The following is a 24,596-nucleotide window of genomic DNA, read 5'->3' as shown; positions in this document are numbered from 1 at the left end:
ACGGAGATGTCATGGTGTGTCCCCAGCTCTGCATGTGAGCAGTGGTATGTGTGACCTGACAGCACGGAGATGTCATGGTGTGTCCCCAGCTCTGCGTGTGAGCAGTGGTATGTGCGACCTGACAGCACGGAGATGTCATGGTGTGTCCCCAGCTCTGCATGTGAGCAGTGGTATGTGTAACCTGACAGCACGGAGATGTCATGGTGTGTCCCCAGCTCTGCGTGTGAGCAGTGGTATGTGCGACCTGACAGCACGGAGATGTCATGGTGTGTCCCCAGCTCTGCGTGTGAGCAGTGGTATGTGCGACCTGACAGCACGGAGATGTCATGGTGTGTCCCCAGCTCTGCGTGTGAGCAGTGGTATGTGTGACCTGACAGCACGGAGATGTCATGGTGTGTCCCCAGCTCTGCGTGTGAGCAGTGGTATGTGCGACCTGACAGCACGGAGATGTCATGGTGTGTCCCCAGCTCTGCATGTGAGCAGTGGTATGTGTGACCTGACAGCACAGAGATGTCATGGTGTGTCCCCAGCTCTGCATGTGAGCAGTGGTATGTGTGACCTGACAGCACAGAGATGTCATGGTGTGTCCCCAGCTCTGCGTGTGAGCAGTGGTATGTGTGACCTGACAGCACGGAGATGTCATGGTGTGTCCCCAGCTCTGCGTGTGAGCAGTGGTATGTGTGACCTGACAGCACGGAGATGTCATGGTGTGTCCCCAGCTCTGCATGTGAGCAGTGGTATGTGTGACCTGACAGCACAGAGATGTCATGGTGTGTCCCCAGCTCTGCATGTGAGCAGTGGTATGTGTGACCTGACAGCACGGAGATGTCATGGTGTGTCCCCAGCTCTGCATTTGAGCAGTGGTATGTGCGACCTGACAGCACGGATATGTCATGGTGTGTCCCCAGCTCTGCGTGTGAGCAGTGGTATGTGTGACCTGACAGCACGGAGATGTCATGGTGTGTCCCCAGCTTTGCATGTGAGCAGTGGTATGTGTGACCTGACAGCACGGAGATGTCATGGTGTGTCCCCAGCTCTGCATGTGAGCAGTGGTATGTGTGACCTGACAGCACGGAGATGTCATGGTGTGTCCCCAGCTCTGCATGTGAGCAGTGGAACGTGTGACCTGACAGCACGGATATGTCATGGTGTGTCCCCAGCTCTGCGTGTGAGCAGTGGTATGTGTGACCTGACAGCACGGAGATGTCATGGTGTGTCCCCAGCTCTGCATGTGAGCAGTGGTATGTGTGACCTGACAGCACAGAGATGTCATGGTGTGTCCCCAGCTCTGCGTGTGAGCAGTGTGCGACCTGACAGCACGGAGATGTCATGGTGTGTCCCCAGCTCTGCATGTGAGCAGTGGTATGTGTAACCTGACAGCACGGAGATGTCATGGTGTGTCCCCAGCTCTGCATGTGAGCAGTGGTATGTGTAACCTGACAGCACGGAGATGTCATGGTGTGTCCCCAGCTCTGCATGTGAGCAGTGGTATGTGTGACCTGACAGCACGGAGATGTCATGGTGTGTCCCCAGCTCTGCATGTGAGCAGTGGTATGTGTGACCTGACAGCACGGAGATGTCATGGTGTGTCCCCAGCTCTGCGTGTGAGCAGTGGTATGTGTGACCTGACAGCACGGAGATGTCATGGTGTGTCCCCAGCTCTGCGTGTGAGCAGTGGTATGTGTGACCTGACAGCACGGAGATGTCATGGGGCGGCGCAGTACGTTATTTCTCCATCAGAAGATAGTGTGCGCTCAGTACCTGGGCTAGGGCACTGCCTGTCCATTTCTGCTTGGGAGTCATACGGGTTGCTGCAGTAAAGCTCCTCTTCTTGTTTAATATTCAGTAACAGGTCGGAGGTGCCCTCTGTGAAGCCTGAAAATACATGGCACAAAAACCACGACCGCTGTAACACTCGCCACACATTGTGCAGGTCACACAGCGGCTACCTGCTTCTGTGTCTGGATACAGGCGCCGTGATTGTGAATAGCTTCTGTCACTCACTATCTCACAATCAGCTGTTATGGGGCAGAGCGTTATAACACAGAACTGCAAACACTGCCAGAGCAGAGCAAAGAACGGCCGGGTAACACGGAGACCCCCTCCCCACCCCGGGAGGGAGAAAGGGGGGAGGAGAGAGAAGAATCTACAAGGAAAGGGGCAGGGCAAGAGAGAGAACATTGTAGTGAAAGATCTATCAGATAATGATAGAGGCACCAAGGACCATATGTGACACAGCACCACTTAGTAAAAACGGTCCTTGCGGCATCAGAAAAGCACTTTACAGCCCATTCACTTGAAAGTGTCTTAAGGCATAGCACTACTTAGCGAATATGGCCCATAGAGTATTAGAGACACCTGCACTGACCAAAAAACAAGATGTGGAGGGAAGATACACAAATATGAGGAGGGGGGGGGAACTGATAACACCCCCCCCCTGAGAGAGAGGTGTGACTCTTTCCTCACTCACACTGCTGGGCACTAGGAGAGGGAGTGAGGGATTAGGCGCAGCGCACACTCACCTGTCTCAGACGTGGTGCTCCTCACTCCCTCAGAGTCCTCCGTCTCGCTGGAAGTGGTCTCTAACCCCTGGTCATTTATCCGCAGCAGGATATCCGGCCGCCAGTCTGCTCAGAAAAACACATGGCTGCATTAGCTCTGGCCCGCGGCTGCGGTAGTCGCACGTCCGCACCACCGGCCTCACGGCTTTCCTGCCACTAATCTGTGTGTGTCTCGCATACATTTATCCTGCAGATAAACTGCTGGGAAAGGCGATTTCCCGGTGCTTGCACGGCGACGCCGGATCACCGGTACATTCAATCTCTGCACGGCCTCCTCCTGTCGCTAATACAGATCCCGGCTCCAAGAGCTAAGCTGTTTACTGTGTTTTCTGCACACAACACAAAAGTTCCACAATGTGTGTAGCGTTGTGTGCCACGTCTGTTTGGGTTTAGTGACACTTTGTGCCACGTCTGTTTGGGTTTAGTGACACTTTGTGCCACGTCTGTTTGGGTTTAGTGACACTTTGTGCCACGTCTGCTTGGGTTTAGTGACTGTGTGCCACGTCTGTTTGGGTTTAGTGACTGTGTGCCACGTCTGTTTGGGTTTAGTGACTGTGTGCCACGTCTGTTTGGGTTTAGTGACTGTGTGCCACGTCTGTTTGGGTTTAGTGACTGTGTGCAACTTGTATATATTATTCTAGCTTAAAACAAAATAGGCGTCACTCCTTCTCCTGACATGTAAATGCCCCTACTTTAAAGCGCATACAGAACGAAAAAATAATACTTATAAAGGAGATACAGGGAGACCATATATAGCAGTCACAATACAGCCCGAGAGCCGCGGGTATAAATATACTGTCACAATACGGCCCGAGAGCCGCGGGTATAAATATACTGTCACAATACAGCCCGAGAGCCGCGGGTATAAATATACCGTCACAATACAGCCCGAGAGCCGCGGGTATAAATATACTGTCACAATACAGCCCGAGAGCCGCGGGTATAAATATAATGTCACAATACAGCCCGAGAGCCGCGGGTATAAATATAACGTTACAATACAGCCCGAGAGCCGCGGGTATAAATATACTGTCACAATACAGCCCGAGAGCCGCGGGTATAAATATACTGTCACAATACAGCCCGAGAGCCGCGAGTATAAATATAACGTCACAATACAGCCCGAGAGCCGCGGGTATAAATATAACGTCACAATACAGCCCGAGAGCCGCGGGTATAAATATACTGTCACAATACAGCCCGAGAGCCGCGGGTATAAATATAATGTCACAATACAGCCCGAGAGCCGCGGGTATAAATATAACGTCACAATACAGCCCGAGAGCCGCGGGTATAAATATACTGTCACAATACAGCCCGAGAGCCGCGGGTATAAATATAACGTCACAATACAGCCCGAGAGCCGCGGGTATAAATATACTGTCACAATACAGCCCGAGAGCCGCGGGTATAAATATACTGTCACAATACAGCCCGAGAGCCGCGGGTATAAATATACTGTCACAATACAGCCAGAGAGCCGCGGGTATAAATATACCGTCACAATACAGCCCGAGAGCCGCGGGTATAAATATACCGTCACAATACAGCCCGAGAGCCGCGGGTATAAATATACTGTCACAATACAGCCCGAGAGCCGCGGGTATAAATATACTGTCACAATACAGCCCGAGAGCCGCGGGTATAAATATACCGTCACAATACAGCCCGAGAGCTGCGGGTATAAATATACTGTCACAATACAGCCCGAGAGCCGCGGGTATAAATATACTGTCACAATACAGCCCGAGAGCCGCGAGTATAAATATAACGTCACAATACAGCCCGAGAGCCGCGGGTATAAATATAACGTCACAATACAGCCCGAGAGCCTCGGGTATAAATATAACGTCACAATACAGCCCGAGAGCCGCGGGTATAAATATAACGTCACAATACAGCCCGAGAGCCGCGGGTATAAATATACTGTCACAATACAGCCCGAGAGCCGCGGGTATAAATATAATGTCACAATACAGCCCGAGAGCCGCGGGTATAAATATACCGTCACAATACAGCCCGAGAGCCGCGGGTATAAATATAACATCACAATACAGCCCGAGAGCCGCGGGTATAAATATAACGTCACAATACAGCCCGAGAGCCTCGGGTATAAATATAACGTCACAATACAGCCCGAGAGCCGCGGGTATAAATATACTGTCACAATACAGCCCGAGAGCCGCGGGTATAAATATACCGTCACAATACAGCCGAGAGCCGCGGGTATAAATATACTGTCACAATACAGCCCGAGAGCCGCGGGTATAAATATAACGTCACAATACAGCCCGAGAGCCGCGGGTATAAATATACTGTCACAATACAGCCCGAGAGCCGCGGGTATAAATATACTGTCACAATACAGCCAGAGAGCCGCGGGTATAAATATACTGTCACAATACAGCCCGAGAGCCGCGAGTATAAATATAACGTCACAATACAGCCCGAGAGCCGCGGGTATAAATATAACGTCACAATACAGCCCGAGAGCCGCGGGTATAAATATACTGTCACAATACAGCCAGAGAGCCGCGGGTATAAATATACTGTCACAATACAGCCCGAGAGCCGCGAGTATAAATATACTGTCACAATACGGCCCGAGAGCCGCGGGTATAAATATACTGTCACAATACAGCCCGAGAGCCGCGGGTATAAATATAACGTCACAATACAGCCCGAGAGCCGCGGGTATGAATATACCGTCACAATACAGCCCGAGAGCCGCGGGTATAAATATACTGTCACAATACAGCCCGAGAGCCGCGGGTATAAATATACCGTCACAATACAGCCCGAGAGCCGCGGGTATAAATATACTGTCACAATACAGCCCGAGAGCCGCGGGTATAAATATAACGTCACAATACAGCCCGAGAGCCGCGGGTATAAATATACTGTCACAATACAGCCCGAGAGCCGCGGGTATAAATATACCGTCACAATACAGCCCGAGAGCCGCGGGTATAAATATACTGTCACAATACAGCCCGAGAGCCGCGGGTATAAATATAACGTCACAATACAGCCCGAGAGCCGCGGGTATAAATATAACGTCACAATACAGCCCGAGAGCCGCGGGTATAAATATACTGTCACAATACAGCCCGAGAGCCGCGGGTATAAATATAACGTCACAATACAGCCCGAGAGCCGCGGGTATAAATATACCGTCACAATACAGCCCGAGAGCCGCGGGTATAAATATACTGTCACAATACAGCCAGAGAGCCGCGGGTATAAATATAACGTCACAATACAGCCCGAGAGCCGCGGGTATAAAAATAACGTCACAATACAGCCCGAGAGCCGCGGGTATAAATATACTGTCACAATACAGCCCGAGAGCCGCGGGTATAAATATACCGTCACAATACAGCCAGAGAGCCGCGGGTATAAATATAACGTCACAATACAGCCCGAGAGCCGCGGGTATAAATATACTGTCACAATACAGCCCGAGAGCCGCGGGTATAAATATACTGTCACAATACAGCCCGAGAGCCGCGGGTATAAATATACTGTCACAATACAGCCCGAGAGCCGCGGGTATAAATATACTGTCACAATACAGCCCGAGAGCCGCGGGTATAAATATACCGTCACAATACAGCCCGAGAGCCGCGGGTATAAATATACCGTCACAATACAGCCCGAGAGCCGCGGGTATAAATATACTGTCACAATACAGCCGAGAGCCGCGGGTATAAATATACTGTCACAATACGGCCCGAGAGCCGCGGGTATAAATATACTGTCACAATACAGCCCGAGAGCCGCGGGTATAAATATAACGTCACAATACAGCCCGAGAGCCGCGGGTATAAATATAACGTCACAATACAGCCCGAGAGCCGCGGGTATAAATATACTGTCACAATACAGCCAGAGAGCCGCGGGTATAAATATAACGTCACAATACAGCCCGAGAGCCGCGGGTATAAATATACTGTCACAATACAGCCCGAGAGCCGCGAGTATAAATATAATGTCACAATACAGCCCGAGAGCCGCGGGTATAAATATACCGTCACAATACAGCCCGAGAGCCGCGGGTATAAATATACCGTCACAATACAGCCCGAGAGCCGCGGGTATAAATATAATGTCACAATACAGCCCGAGAGCCGCGGGTATAAATATACTGTCACAATACAGCCCGAGAGCCGCGGGTATAAATATACTGTCACAATACAGCACGAGAGCCGCGGGTATAAATATACTGTCACAATACAGCCCGAGAGCCGTGGGTATAAATATACCGTCACAATACAGCCCGAGAGCCGCGGGTATAAATATAATGTCACAATACAGCCCGAGAGCCGCGAGTATAAATATAACGTCACAATACAGCACGAGAGCCGCGGGTATAAATATACTGTCACAATACAGCCCGAGAGCTGCGGGTATAAATATAATGTCACAATACAGCCCGAAAGCCGCGGGTATAAATATAACGTCACAATACAGCCCGAGAGCCGCGGGTATAAATATACCGTCACAATACAGCCCGAGAGCCGCGAGTATAAATATAACGTCACAATACAGCCCGAGAGCCGCGGGTATAAATATAACGTCACAATACAGCCCGAGAGCCGCGGGTATAAAAATAACGTCACAATACAGCCCGAGAGCCGCGGGTATAAATATAACGTCACAATACAGCCCGAGAGCCGCGAGTATAAATATAACGTCACAATACAGCCCGAGAGCCGCGGGTATAAAAATAACGTCACAATACAGCCCGAGAGCCGCGGGTATAAATATACTGTCACAATACAGCCCGAGAGCCGCGGGTATAAATATACCGTCACAATACAGCCAGAGAGCCGCGGGTATAAATATACTGTCACAATACAGCCCGAGAGCCGCGGGTATAAATATACTGTCACAATACAGCCCGAGAGCCGCGGGTATAAATATAACGTCACAATACAGCCCGAGAGCCGCAGGTATAAATATACCGTCACAATACAGCCCGAGAGCCGCGGGTATAAATATACTGTCACAATACAGCCCGAGAGCCGCGGGTATAAATATACTGTCACAATACAGCCCGAGAGCCGCGGGTATAAATATACTGTCACAATACAGCCCGAGAGCCGCGGGTATAAATATACTGTCACAATACAGCCCGAGAGCCGTGGGTATAAATATAACGTCACAATACAGCCCGAGAGCCGCGGGTATAAATATACTGTCACAATACAGCCCGAGAGCCGCGGGTATAAATATAACGTCACAATACAGCCCGAGAGCCGCGGGTATAAATATACTGTCACAATACAGCCCGAGAGCCGCGGGTATAAATATACTGTCACAATACAGCCCGAGAGCCGCGGGTATAAATATACTGTCACAATACAGCCCGAGAGCCGCGGGTATAAATATACCGTCACAATACAGCCCGAGAGCCGCGGGTATAAATATACCGTCACAATACAGCCCGAGAGCCGCGGGTATAAATATACTGTCACAATACAGCCCGAGAGCCGCGGGTATAAATATACTGTCACAATACAGCCAGAGAGCCGCGGGTAGAAATATACTGTCACAATACAGCCCGAGAGCCGCGGGTATAAATATAACGTCACAATACAGCCCGAGAGCCGTGGGTATAAATATACCGTCACAATACAACCCGAGAGCCGCGGGTATAAATATACCGTCACAATACAGCCCGAGAGCCGCGGGTATAAATATAACGTCACAATACAGCCCGAGAGCCGCGGGTATAAATATACCGTCACAATACAGCCCGAGAGCCGCGGGTATAAATATACTGTCACAATACAGCCCGAGAGCCGCGGGTATAAATATACTGTCACAATACAGCCCGAGAGCCGCGGGTATAAATATACTGTTACAATACAGCCCGAGAGCCGCGGGTATAAATATAACGTCACAATACAGCCCGAGAGCCGCGGGTATAAATATACTGTCACAATACAGCCCGAGAGCCGCGGGTATAAATATACTGTTACAATACAGCCCGAGAGCCGCGGGTATAAATATACTGTCACAATACAACCCGAGAGCCGCGGGTATAAATATAACGTCACAATACAGCCCGAGAGCCGCGGGTATAAATATACTGTCACAATACAACCCGAGAGCCGCGGGTATAAATATACTGTCACAATACAGCCCGAGAGCCGCGGGTATAAATATAATGTCACAATACAGCCCGAGAGCCGCGGGTATAAATATAACGTCACAATACAGCACGAGAGCCGCGGGTATAAATATAACGTCACAATACAACCCGAGAGCCGCGGGTATAAATATACCGTCACAATACAGCCCGAGAGCCGTGGGTATAAATATACTGTCACAATACAGCCCGAGAGCCGCGGGTATAAATATAACGTCACAATACAGCCCGAGAGCCGCGGGTATAAATATACTGTCACAATACAGTGCGAGAGCCGCTGGTATAAATATACCGTCACAATACAGCCCGAGAGCCGCGGGTATAAATATACTGTCACAAATCAGCCCGAGAGCCGCGGGTATAAATATACTGTCACAATACAGCCCGAGAGCCGCGGGTATAAATATACCGTCACAATACAGCCCGAGAGCCTCGGGTATAAATATAACGTCACAATACAGCCCGAGAGCCGCGAGTATAAATATACTGTCACAATACAGCCCGAGAGCCGCGGGTATAAATATAACGTCACAATACAGCCCGAGAGCCGCGGGTATAAATATAACGTCACAATACAGCCCGAGAGCCGCGGGTATAAATATAACGTCACAATACAGCCCGAGAGCCGCGAGTATAAATATACTGTCACAATACAGCCCGAGAGCCGCGGGTATAAATATACTGTCACAATACAGCCCGAGAGCCGCGGGTATAAATATACTGTCACAATACAGCCCGAAAGCCGCGGGTATAAATATAACGTCACAATACAGCCCGAGAGCCGCGGGTATAAATATAACGTCACAATACAGCCCGAGAGCCGCGGGTATAAATATACTGTCACAATACAGCCCGAAAGCCGCGGGTATAAATATAACGTCACAATACAGCCCGAGAGCCGCGGGTATAAATATACTGTCACAATACAGCCCGAGAGCCGCGGGTATAAATATACTGTCACAATACAGCCCGAGAGCCGCGGGTATAAATATACTGTCACAATACAGCCCGAGAGCCGCGGGTATAAATATAACGTCACAATACAACCCCAGAGCCGCGGGTATAAATATAATGTCACAATACAACCCGAGAGCCGCGGGTATAAATATACTGTCACAATACAGCCAGAGAGCCGCGGGTATAAATATAACGTCACAATAAAGCCCGAGAGCCGCGGGTATAAATATAACGTCACAATACAGCCCGAGAGCCGCGGGTATAAATATACTGTCACAATACAGCCCGAGAGCCGCGGGTATAAATATACTGTCACAATACAGCCCGAGAGCCGCGGGTATAAATATAACGTCACAATACAGCCCGAGAGCCGCGGGTATAAATATAACGTCACAATACAGCCCGAGAGCCGCGGGTATAAATATAACGTCACAATACAGCCCGAGAGCACCGGGTATAAATATAACGTCACAATACAGCCCGAGAGCCGCGGGTATAAATATACTGTCACAATACAGCCCGAGAGCCGCGGGTATAAATATACTGTCACAATACAGCCCGAGAGCCGCGGGTATAAATATTCTGTCACAATACAGCCCGAGAGCCGTGGGTATAAATATACCGTCACAATACAGCCCGAGAGCCGCGGGTATAAATATACTGTCACAATACAGCCCGAGAGCCGCGGGTATAAATATACCGTCACAATACAGCCCGAGAGCCGCGGGTATAAATATAATGTCACAATACAGCCCGAGAGCCGCGGGTATAAATATACCGTCACAATACAGCCCGAGAGCCGCGGGTATAAATATACCGTCACAATACAGCACGAGAGCCGCGGGTATAAACATACCGTCACAATACAGCCCGAGAGCCGCGGGTATAAATATACTGTCACAATACAGCCCGAGAGCCGCGGGTATAAATATACCGTCACAATACAGCCCGAGAGCCGCGAGTATAAATATACCGTCACAATACAGCCCGAGAGCAACGGGAATAAATATAACGTCACAATACAGCCCGAGAGCCGCGGGTATAAATATACCGTCACAATACAGCCCGAGAGCCGCGGGTATAAATATAACGTCACAATACAGCCCGAGAGCCGCGGGTATAAATATAATGTCACAATACAGCCCGAGAGCCGCGGGTATAAATATAACGTCACAATACAGCCCGAGAGCCGCGGGTATAAATATAATGTCACAATACAGCCCGAGAGCCGCGGGTATAAATATACTGTCACAATACAGCCCGAGAGCCGCGGGTATAAATATACTGTCACAATACAGCCCGAGAGCCGCGGGTATAAATATAACGTCACAATACAGCCCGAGAGCCGCGGGTATAAATATACTGTCACAATACAGCCCGAGAGCTGCGGGTATAAATATAACGTCACAATACAGCCCGAGAGCCGCGAGTATAAATATAACGTCACAATACAGCCCGAGAGCCGCGGGTATAAATATAACGTCACAATACAGCCCGAGAGCCGCGGGTATAAATATAACGTCACAATACAGCCCGAGAGCCGCGGGAATAAATATAACGTCACAATACAGCCCGAGAGCCGCGGGTATAAATATACTGTCACAATACAGCCCGAGAGCCGCGGGTATAAATATAACGTCACAATACAGCCCGAGAGCCGCGGGTATAAATATACTGTCACAATACAACCCGAGAGCCGCGGGTATAAATATACTGTCACAATACAGCCCGAGAGCCGCGGGTATAAATATACTATCACAATACAGCCCGAGAGCCGCGGGTATAAATATACTATCACAATACAGCCCGAGAGCCGAGGGTATAAATATACTGTCACAATACAGCCCGAGAGCCGCGGGTATAAATATAACGTCACAATACAGCCCGAGAGCCGCGGGTATAAATATACTGTCACAATACAGCCCGAGAGCCGCGGGTATAAATATACTGTCACAATACAGCCCGAGAGCCGCGGGTATAAATATAACATCACAAATCAGCCCGAGCGCCGCGGGTATAAATATAACGTCCCAATACAGCCCGAGAGCAACGGGTATAAATATAACATCACAATACAGCCCGAGAGCAACGGGTATAAATATAACATCACAATACAGCCCGAGAGCAACGGGTATAAATATAACATCACAATACAGCCCGAGAGCAACGGGTATAAATATAACGTCACAATACAGCCCGAGAGCCGCGGGTATAAATATAACGTCACAATACAGCCCGAGAGCCGCGGGTATAAATATACTGTCACAATACAGCCCAAGAGCAACGGGTATAAATATAACGTCACAATACAGCCCGAGAGCCGCGGGTATAAATATACTGTCACAATACAGTCCGAGAGCCGCGGGTATAAATATAACGTCACAATACAGCCCGAGAGCCGCGGGTATAAATATACTGTCACAATACAGCCCGAGAGCCGTGGGTATAAATATACTGTCACAATACAGCCCGAGAGCCGCGGGTATAAATATACTGTCACAATACAGCCCGAGAGCCGCGGGTATAAATATAACGTCACAATACAGCCCGAGAGCACCGGGTATAAATATAACGTCACAATACAGCCCGAGAGCCGCGGGTATAAATATAACGTCACAATACAGCCCGAGAGCCGCGGGTATAAATATACTGTCACAATACAGCCCGAGAGCCGCGGGTATAAATATACTGTCACAATACAGCCCGAGAGCCGCGGGTATAAATATATCGTCACAATACAGCCCGAGAGCCGCGGGTATAAATATAATGTCACAATACAGCCCGAGAGCCGCGGGTATAAATATACTGTCACAATACAGCCCGAGAGCCGCGGGTATAAATATACCCTCACAATACAGCCCGAGAGCCGCGGGTATAAATATACCGTCACAATACAGCCCGAGAGCCGCGGGTATAAATATACTGTCACAATACAGCCCGAGAGCCGCGGGTATAAATATAACGTCACAATACAGCCCGAGAGCCGCGGGTATAAATATACTGTCACAATACAGCCAGAGAGCCGCGGGTATAAATATACTGTCACAATACAGCCCGAGAGCCGCGGGTATAAATATACTGTCACAATACAGCCCGAGAGCCGCGGGTATAAATATACCGTCACAATACAGCCGAGAGCCGCGGGTATAAATATATCGTCACAATACAGCCCGAGAGCCGCGGGTATAAATATACTGTCACAATACAGCCCGAGAGCCGCGGGTATAAATATACTGTCACAATACAGCCCGAGAGCCGCGGGTATAAATATACTGTCACAATACAGCCGAGAGCCGCGGGTATAAATATATCGTCACAATACAGCCGAGAGCCGCGGGTATAAATATATCGTCACAATACAGCCCGAGAGCCGCGGGTATAAATATACTGTCACAATACAGCCCGAGAGCCGCGGGTATAAATATACTGTCACAATACAGCCCGAGAGCCGCGGGTATAAATATACTGTCACAATACAGCCGAGAGCCGCGGGTATAAATATATCGTCACAATACAGCCGAGAGCCGCGGGTATAAATATATCGTCACAATACAGCCCGAGAGCCGCGGGTATAAATATACTGTCACAATACAGCCAGAGAGCCGCGGGTAGAAATATAACGTCACAATACAGCCCGAGAGCCGCGGGTATAAATATAATGTCACAATACAGCCCGAGAGCCGCGGGTATAAATATACTGTCACAATACAGCCAGAGAGCCGCGGGTAGAAATATACTGTCACAATACAGCCCGAGAGCCGCGGGTATAAATATACTGTCACAATACAGCCCGAGAGCCGCGGGTATAAATATACTGTCACAATACAGCCCGAGAGCCGCGGGTATAAATATACTGTCACAATACAGCCCGAGAGCCGCGGGTATAAATATACTGTCACAATACAGCCCGAGAGCCGCGGGTATAAATATACTGTCACAATACAGCCAGAGAGCCGCGGGTAGAAATATACTGTCACAATACAGCCCGAGAGCCGCGGGTATAAATATACTGTCACAATACAGCCCGAGAGCCGCGGGTATAAATATACTGTCACAATACAGCCCGAGAGCCGCGGGTATAAATATACTGTCACAATACAGCCCGAGAGCCGCGGGTATAAATATAACGTCACAATACAGCCCGAGAGCCGCGGGTATAAATATACTGTCACAATACAGCCCGAGAGCCGCGGGTATAAATATACTGTCACAATACAGCCCGAGAGCCGCGGGTAAAAATATAACGTCACAATACAGCCCGAGAGCCGCGAGTATAAATATACTGTCACAATACAGCCCGAGAGCCGCGGGTATAAATATAACGTCACAATACAGCCCGAGAGCCGCGGGTATAAATATACTGTCACAATACAGCCCGAGAGCCGCGGGTATAAATATACTGTCACAATACAGCCCGAGAGCCGCGGGTATAAATATACTGTCACAATACAGCCCGAGAGCCGCGGGTATAAATATACTGTCACAATACAGCCCGAGAGCCGCGGGTATAAATATAACGTCACAATACAGCCCGAGAGCCGCGGGTATAAATATACTGTCACAATACAGCCCGAGAGCCGCGGGTATAAATATACTGTCACAATACAGCCCGAGAGCCGCGGGTATAAATATACTGTCACAATACAGCCCGAGAGCCGCGGGTATAAATATAACGTCACAATACAGCCCGAGAGCCGCGGGTATAAATATACTGTCACAATACAGCCCGAGAGCCGCGGGTATAAATATACTGTCACAATACAGCCCGAGAGCCGCGGGTATAAATATACTGTCACAATACAGCCCGAGAGCCGCGGGTATAAATATACTGTCACAATACAGCCCGAGAGCCGCGGGTATAAATATACTGTCACAATACAGCCCGAGAGCCGCGGGTATAAATATACTGTCACAATACAGCCCGAGAGCCGCGGGTATAAATATACTGTCACAATACAGCCCGAGAGCCGCGGGTATAAATATACTGTCACAATACAGCCCGAGAGCCGCGGGTATAAATATACTGTCACAATACAGCCCGAGAGCCGCGGGTATAAATATACTGTCACAATACAGCCCGAGAGCCGCGGGTATAAATATAACGTCACAATACAGCCCGAGAGCCGCGAGTATAAATATACCGTCACAATACAGCCGAGAGCCGCGGGTATAAATATACTGTCACAATACAGCCCGAGAGCCGCGGGTATAAATATACCCTCACAATACAGCCCGAGAGCCGCGGGTATAAATATACTGTCACAATACAGCCCGAGAGCCGCGGGTATAAATATACTGTCACAATACAGCCCGAGAGCCGCGGGTATAAATATAACGTCACAATACAGCCAGAGAGCCGCGGGTATAAATATACTGTCACAATACAGCCCGAGAGCCGCGGGTATAAATATACTGTCACAATACAGCCCGAGAGCCGCGGGTATAAATATACCGTCACAATACAGCCGAGAGCCGCGGGTATAAATATATCGTCACAATACAGCCCGAGAGCCGCGGGTATAAATATACTGTCACAATACAGCCCGAGAGCCGCGGGTATAAATATAACGTCACAATACAGCCCGAGAGCCGCGGGTATAAATATACTGTCACAATACAGCCCGAGAGCCGCGGGTATAAATATACTGTCACAATACAGCCCGAGAGCCGCGGGTAAAAATATAACGTCACAATACAGCCCGAGAGCCGCGAGTATAAATATACTGTCACAATACAGCCCGAGAGCCGCGGGTATAAATATAACGTCACAATACAGCCCGAGAGCCGCGGGTATAAATATACTGTCACAATACAGCCCGAGAGCCGCGGGTATAAATATACTGTCACAATACAGCCCGAGAGCCGCGGGTATAAATATACTGTCACAATACAGCCCGAGAGCCGCGGGTATAAATATACTGTCACAATACAGCCCGAGAGCCGCGGGTATAAATATAACGTCACAATACAGCCCGAGAGCCGCGGGTATAAATATACTGTCACAATACAGCCCGAGAGCCGCGGGTATAAATATACTGTCACAATACAGCCCGAGAGCCGCGGGTATAAATATAACGTCACAATACAGCCCGAGAGCCGCGGGTATAAATATAACGTCACAATACAGCCCGAGAGCCGCGGGTATAAATATAACGTCACAATACAGTGCGAGAGCCGCGGGTATAAATATACTGTCACAATACAGCCCGAGAGCTGCGGGTATAAATATACTGTCACAATACAGCCCGAGAGCCGTGGGTATAAATATACTGTCACAATACAGCCCGAGAGCCGCGGGTATAAATATACTGTCACAATACAGCCCGAGAGCCGCGAGTATAAATATACTGTCACAATACAGCCCGAGAGCCGCGGGTATAAATATACCGTCACAATACAGCCCGAGAGCCGCGGGTATAAATATACTGTCACAATACAGCCCGAGAGCCGCGGGTATAAATATACTGTCACAATACAGCCCGAGAGCCGCGGGTATAAATATACTGTCACAATACAGCCCGAGAGCCGCGGGTATAAATATAACGTCACAATACAGCCCGAGAGCCGCGAGTATAAATATACCGTCACAATACAGCCCGAGAGCCGCGGGTATAAATATACTGTCACAATACAGCCCGAGAGCCGCGGGTATAAATATACTGTCACAATACAGCCCGAGAGCCGCGGGTATAAATATAACGTCACAATACAGCCCGAGAGCCGCGGGTATAAATATACTGTCACAATACAGCCCGAGAGCCGCGGGTATAAATATACTGTCACAATACAGCCCGAGAGCCGCGGGTATAAATATAACGTCACAATACAGCCCGAGAGCCGCGAGTATAAATATACTGTCACAATACAGCCCGAGAGCCGCGGGTATAAATATACTGTCACAATACAGCCCGAGAGCCGCGGGTATAAATATACTGTCACAATACAGCCCGAGAGCCGCGGGTATAAATATAACGTCACAATACAGCCCGAGAGCCGCGGGTATAAATATAACGTCACAATACAGCCCGAGAGCCGCGGGTATAAATATACTGTCACAATACAGCCCGAGAGCCGCGGGTATAAATATACTGTCACAATACAGCCCGAGAGCCGCGGGTATAAATATAACGTCACAATACAGCCCGAGAGCCGCGGGTATAAATATAACGTCACAATACAGCCCGAGAGCACCGGGTATAAATATAACGTCACAATACAGCCAGAGAGCCGCGAGTATAAATATAACGTCACAATACAGCCCGAGAGCCGCGGGTATAAATATAATGTCACAATACAGCCCGAGAGCCGCGAGTATAAATATACTGTCACAATACAGCCCGAGAGCCGCGAGTATAAATATAACGTCACAATACAGCCCGAGAGCCGCGGGTATAAATATACTGTCACAATACAGCCCGAGAGCCGCGGGTATAAATATACTGTCACAATACAGCCGAGAGCCGCGGGTATAAATATACTGTCACAATACAGCCCGAGAGCCGCGGGTATAAATATACCGTCACAATACAGCCCGAGAGCCACGGGTATAAATATAACGTCACAATACAGCCCGAGAGCCGCGGGTATAAATATACTGTCACAATACAGCCCGAGAGCCGCGGGTATAAATATAACGTCACAATACAGCCCGAGAGCCGCGGGTATAAATATAACGTCACAATACAGCCCGAGAGCCGCGGGTATAAATATACCGTCACAATACAGCCCGAGAGCCGCGGGTATAAATATACTGTCACAATACAGCCCGAGAGCCGCGAGTATAAATATAACGTCACAATACAGCCCGAGAGCCGCGGGTATAAATATACTGTCACAATACAGCCCGAGAGCCGCGGGTATAAATATAACGTCACAATACAGCCCGAGAGCCGCGGGTATAAATATAACGTCACAATACAGCCCGAGAGCCGCGGGTATAAATATAATGTCACAATACAGCCCGAGAGCCGCGGGTATAAATATACTGTCACAATACAGCCCGAGAGCCGTGGGTATAAATATACTGTCACAATACAGCCAGAGAGCCGCGGGTATAAATATACTGTCACAATACAGCCCGAGAGCCGCGGGTATAAATATACTGTCACAATACAGCCCGAGAGCCGCGGGTATAAATATACTGTCACAATACAGCCGAGAGCCGCGGGTATAAATATACTGTCACAATACAGCCCGAGAGCCGCGGGTATAAATATAACGTCACAATACAGCCCGAGAGCCGCGGGTATAAATATACTGTCACAATACAGCCCGAGAGCAGAGGGTATAAATATACTGTCACAATACGGCCCGAGAGCCGCGGGTATAAATATACTGTCACAATACAGCCCGAGAGCCGCGGGTATAAATATACCGTCACAATACAGCCCGAGAGCCGCGGGTATAAATATAACGTCACAATACAGCCCGAGAGCCGCGGGTATAAATATACCGTCACAATACAGCCCGAGAGCCGCGGGTATAAATATAACGTCACAATACAGCCCGAGAGCCGCGGGTATAAATATAATGTCACAATACAGCCCGAGAGCCGCGGGTATACATATACTGTCACAATACAGCCCGAGAGCCGCGGGTATAAATATACTGTCACAATACAGCCCGAGAGCCGCGGGTATAAATATACTGTCACAATACAGCCCGAGAGCCGTGGGTATAAATATACTGTCACAATACAGCCCGAGAGCCGCGGGTATAAATATACTGTCACAATACAGCCCGAGAGCCGCGGGTATAAATATAACGTCACAATACAGCCCGAGAGCCGCGGGTATAAATATAACGTCACAATACAGCCCGAGAGCCGCGGGTATAAATATAACGTCACAATACAGCCCGAGAGCCGCGGGTATAAATATAACGTCACAATACAGCCCGAGAGCCGCGGGTATAAATATAACGTCACAATACAGCCCGAGAGCCGCGGGTATAAATATAACGTCACAATACAGCCCGAGAGCCGCGGGTATAAATATAACGTCACAATACAGCCCGAGAGCCGCGGGTATAAATATAACGTCACAATACAGCCCGAGAGCCGCGGGTATAAATATACTGTCACAATACAGCCCGAGAGCCGCGGGTATAAATATACTGTCACAATACAGCCCGAGAGCCGCGGGTATAAATATACTGTCACAATACAGCCCGAGAGCCGCGGGTATAAATATAACGTCACAATACAGCCCGAGAGCCGCGGGTATAAATATACTGTCACAATACAGCCCGAGAGCCGTGGGTATAAATATACCGTCACAATACAGCCCGAGAGCCGCGGGTATAAATATAATGTCACAATACAGCCCGAGAGCCGTGGGTATAAATATACCGTCACAATACAGCCCGAGAGCCACGGGTATAAATATAACGTCACAATACAGCCGAGAGCCGCGGGTATAAATATACTGTCACAATACAGCCCGAGAGCCGCGAGTATAAATATACTGTCACAATACGGCCCGAGAGCCGCGGGTATAAATATACTGTCACAATACAGCCCGAGAGCCGCGGGTATAAATATACCGTCACAATACAGCCCGAGAGCCGCGGGTAGAAATATACTGTCACAATACAGCCCGAGAGCCGCGGGTATAAATATACTGTCACAATACAGCCCGAGAGCTGCGGGTATAAATATAACGTCACAATACAGCCCGAGAGCCGCGGGTATAAATATACTGTCACAATACAGCCAGAGAGCCGCGGGTATAAATATAACGTCACAATACAGCCCGAGAGCCGCGAGTATAAATATACTGTCACAATACAGCCCGAGAGCCGCGGGTATAAATATACTGTCACAATACAGCCCGAGAGCCGCGGGTATAAATATACCGTCACAATACAGCCCGAGAGCCGCGGGTATAAATATACCGTCACAATACAGCCCGAGAGCCGCGGGTATAAATATACTGTCACAATACAGCCCGAGAGCCGCGGGTATAAATATACTGTCACAATACAGCCCGAGAGCCGCGGGTATAAATATACCGTCACAATACAGCCCGAGAGCCGCGGGTATAAATATACTGTCACAATACAGCCCGAGAGCCGCGGGTATAAATATACTGTCACAATACAGCCCGAGAGCCGCGAGTATAAATATAACGTCACAATACAGCCCGAGAGCCGAGGGTATAAATATACTGTCACAATACAGCCCGAGAGCCGCGGGTATAAATATACTGTCACAATACAGCCCGAGAGCCGCGGGTATAAATATACTGTCACAATACAGCCCGAGAGCCGCGGGTAGAAATATAACGTCACAATACAGCCCGAGAGCCGCGGGTATAAATATACTGTCACAATACAGCCCGAGAGCCGCGGGTATAAATATACTGTCACAATACAGGCTGGGAGTCGCAGACGTGCGATTGAAGTGTACAGGAGGAGCACCCTTGGGGATACGTTACCTTCCTTGCTGTTTGAGCTTCCCGGAGCCCGGTGATCCTCACTGACCGGCTCCTCCTCCCTCACTATCCTGAACAGGATATCCGAATTCTCAATCCGGTAACCTTAAGGAACCAACACAGACTGTAAGGGGACCTGTGTATTACTGATATATTGTTATAAGCAGACTGTAAGGGGACCTGTGTATTACTGATATATTGTTATAAGCAGACTGTAAGGGGACCTGTGTATTACTGATATATTGTTATAAGCAGACTGTAAGGGGACCTGTGTATTACTGATATATTGTTATAAGCAGACTGTAAGGGGACCTGTGTATTACTGATATATTGTTATAAGCAGGTCACCAATAATACAGTGAGTAAGACGCACCCCCCCGCACCTGTGAGTAAGACGCCCCCCCCGCACCTCTGTGAGTAAGACGGCCCCCCCGCACCTCTGTGAGTAAGACGCCCCCCGCACCTCTGTGAGTAAGACGGCCCCCCCGCACCTCTGTGAGTAAGACGGCCCCCCCGCACCTCTGTGAGTAAGACGCCCCCCCGCACCTCTGTGAGTAAGACGCCCCCCCCCCGCACCTGTGAGTAAGACGCCCCCCCCTCACCTCTGTGAGTACGACGCCCCCCCGCACCTCTGTGAGTAAGACGCCCCCCCCCCCGCACCTCTGTGAGTAAGACGCCCCCAACGCACCTCTGTGAGTAAGACGCCCCCCCCGCACCTCTGTGAGTAAGACGCCCCCCCCCCGCACCTGTGAGTAAGACGCCCCCCCCTCACCTGTGAGTAAGATGCCCCCCCGCACCTCTGTGAGTACGACGCCCCCCCGCACCTCTGTGAGTAAGACGCCCCCCCCCCCGCACCTCTGTGAGTAAGACGCCCCCCCGCACCTCTGTGAGTAAGACGCCCCCCCGCACCTCTGTGAGTAAGACGGCCCCCCCCGCACCTCTGTGAGTAAGACGCCCCCCCGCACCTCTGTGAGTAAGACGCCCCCCCCCGCACCTCTGTGAGTAAGACGCCCCCCCCCGCACCTCTGTGAGTAACATGCCCCCCCCCCACACCTCTGTGAGTAAGATGCCCCCCCCGCACCTCTGTGAGTAAGACACCCCCCCCGCACCTCCGTGAGTAACATGCCCCCCCCCCCGCACCTCTGTGAGTAAGACACCCCCCGCACCTCTGTGAGTTAGAGCCCCCCCCCGCACTCGGAGTTAGACGTACCGAGGTCCTGCAGCACGCTGTGTATTTCGCGCATCACGTCCTTGTACAGATCCCGCTGCCATTCTTCCAGGAGATCCCACTCCTCCTCCGAGAACGAAGCCGCTACGTCCGTAAAGGACACCATGGCCTGCAAGGGACAGAGCCGTGTCACACACCGTCTCGCACACACACACTGCAAGGGACAGAGCCGTCTCGCACACACACACTGCAAGGGACAGAGCCGTCTCGCACACACACACTGCAAGGGACAGAGCCGTCTCGCACACACACACTGCAAGGGACAGAGCCGTCTCGCACACACACACTGCAAGGGACAGAGCCGTCTCGCACACACACACTGCAATGGACAGAGCCGCCTCGCACACACACACTGCAATGGACAGAGCCGTCTCGCACACACACACTGCAAGGGACAGAGCTGTGTCACACACACGCTCTCAAACACACACACTGCAAGGGACAGAGCCGTGTCACACACCGTCTCACACACACACACTGCAAGGGACAGAGCCGTCTCGCACACACACTGCAAGGGACAGAGCCGTGTCACACACCGTCTCGCACACACACACTGCAAGGGACAGAGCCGTGTCACACACCGTCTCGCACACACACACTGCAAGGGACAGAGCCGTGTCACACACCGTCTCGCACACACACACTGCAAGGGACAGAGCCGTCTCGCACACACACACTGCAAGGGACAGAGCCGTGTCACACACCGTCTCGCACACACACACTGCAAGGGACAGAGCCGTGTCACACACCGTCTCGCGCACACACACTGCAAGGGACAGAGCCGTGTCACACACCGTCTCGCACACACACTGCAAGGGACAGAGCCGTGTCACACACCGTCTCGCACACACACACTGCAAGGTACAGAGCCGTGTCACACACCGTCTCGCACACACACACTGCAAGGGACAGAGACGCGTCACACACCATCTTGCACACACACACTGCAAGGGACAGAGCCGTGTCACACACCGTCTCGCACACACACACTGCAAGGGACAGAGCCGTGTCACACACACACACTGCAAGGGACAGAGCCGTGTCACACACCGTCTCGCACACACACACTGCAAGGGACAGAGCCGTGTCTCACACACACACACACACACACACACACTGCAAGGGACAGAGCCGTGTCTCACACACACACACACACACACACACACACACACACACACTGCAAGGGACAGAGCCGTGTCACACACCGTCTCGCACACACACTGCAAGGGACAGAGCCGTGTCACACACCGTCTCGCACACACACTGCAAGGGACAGAGCCGTGTCACACACCGTCTCGCACACACTGCAAGGGACAGAGCCGCGTCACACACCGTCTCGCACACACACACTGCAAGGGACAGAGCCGTGTCACACACCGTCTCGCACACACACACTGCAAGGGACAGAGCCGTCTCGCACACACACACTGCAAGGGACAGAGCCGTGTCACACACCGTCTCGCACACACACACTGCAAGGGACAGAGCCGTGTCACACACCGTCTCGCACACACACACTGCAAGGGACAGAGCCGTGTCACACACCGTCTCACACACACACACTGCAAGGGACAGAGCCGTCTCGCACACACACTGCAAGGGACAGAGCCGTGTCACACACCGTCTCGCACACACACACTGCAAGGGACAGAGCCGTGTCACACACCGTCTCGCACACACACACTGCAAGGGACAGAGCCGTGTCACACACCGTCTCGCACACACACACTGCAAGGGACAGAGCCGTCTCGCAAACACACACTGCAAGGGACAGAGCCGTGTCACACACCGTCTCGCACACACACACTGCAAGGGACAGAGCCGTGTCACACACCGTCTCACACACACACACTGCAAGGGACAGAGCCGTCTCGCACACACACTGCAAGGGACAGAGCCGTGTCACACACCGTCTCGCACACACACACTGCAAGGGACAGAGCCGTGTCACACACCGTCTCGCACACACACACTGCAAGGGACAGAGCCGTCTCGCAAACACACACTGCAAGGGACAGAGCCGTGTCACACACCGTCTCGCACACACACAGCAAGGGACAGAGCCGCGTCACACACCGTCTCGTGCACACACACTGCAAGGGACAGAGCCGTGTCACACACCGTCTCGCACACACACACTGCAAGGGACAGAGCCGTGTCACACACTGTCTCGCACACACACTGCAAGGGACAGAGCCGCGTCACACACCGTCTCGCACACACACTGCAAGGGACAGAGCCGCGTCACACACCGTCTCGCACACACACTGCAAGGGACAGAGCCGCGTCACACACCGTCTCGCGCACACACACTGCAAGGGACAGAGCCGTGTCACACACCGTCTCGCACACACACACTGCAAGGGACAGAGCCGCGTCAAACACCGTCTCGCACACACACTGCAAGGGACAGAGCCGCGTCACACACCGTCTCGCGCACACACACTGCAAGGGACAGAGCCGTGTCACACACCGTCTCGCACACACACACTGCAAGGGACAGAGCCGTGTCACACACCGTCTCGCACACACACACTGCAAGGGACAGAGCCGTCTCGCGCACACACACACTGCAAGGGACAGAGCCGCGTCAAACACCGTCTCGCGCACACACACTGCAAGGGACAGAGCCGTGTCACACACCGTCTCGCGCACACACACTGCAAGGGACAGAGCCGTGTCACACACCGTCTCGCACACACACACTGCAAGGGACAGAGCCGTGTCACACACCGTCTCGCTAACACACACTGCAAGGGACAGAGCCGTGTCACACACCGTCTCGCACACACACACTGCAAGGGACAGAGCCGTGTCACACACCGTCTCGCTAACACACACTGCAAGGGACAGAGCCGTGTCACACACCGTCTCGCTAACACACACTGCAAGGGACAGAGCCGCGTCACACACCGTCTCGCACACACACACTGCAAGGGACAGAGCCGTGTCACACACCGTCTCGCACACACACACACTGCAAGGGACAGAGCCGTGTCACACACCGTCTCGCACACACACACTGCAAGGGACAGAGCCGCGTCACACACCGTCTCGCACACACACACACTGCAAGGGACAGAGCCGTGTCACACACCGTCTTCACACACGTGTGCTAGTGTCAGTCAGCTGACAGCGCACCCATGTCTGCCAGTCCTCGGTTATCCGGAAGCCGTTCTGGAAGTAGCGATATATACAATTCTGTGGCACCCGCAAGTGATCTGTATACCAGCCGACAGCCTGGCCCAATCATGATCTCT

The 24,596-nt window shown here is 51.0% G+C and overlaps 1 protein-coding gene across 2 annotated transcripts in view; it reads right to left on the bottom strand.

Annotated features, from left to right (window-relative positions):
• The window catches only part of LOC142492563 (uncharacterized), a 76,055-nt gene that overhangs the window by 18,650 nt on the left and 32,809 nt on the right, over positions 1-24,596 (bottom strand). For both annotated transcript variants that reach the window (XM_075595293.1, XM_075595292.1), the window contains exons 3-6: positions 21,319-21,445; positions 20,112-20,213; positions 2,523-2,627; positions 1,762-1,875 (exon numbers count right to left, since the gene is read on the bottom strand). In XM_075595293.1, coding sequence (XP_075451408.1) covers positions 1,762-1,875; positions 2,523-2,627; positions 20,112-20,213; positions 21,319-21,445 — 448 coding nt within the window. The remainder of the gene's footprint in view (positions 1-1,761; positions 1,876-2,522; positions 2,628-20,111; positions 20,214-21,318; positions 21,446-24,596) is intronic.

Source organism: Ascaphus truei, chromosome 4, assembly GCF_040206685.1.
Source record: "Ascaphus truei isolate aAscTru1 chromosome 4, aAscTru1.hap1, whole genome shotgun sequence".
In the NCBI taxonomy this organism is placed as follows: domain Eukaryota; kingdom Metazoa; phylum Chordata; class Amphibia; order Anura; family Ascaphidae; genus Ascaphus; species Ascaphus truei.
Note: the sequence above shows the minus strand (reverse complement) of the source record. Positions and strands in the feature narration are given on the sequence as shown.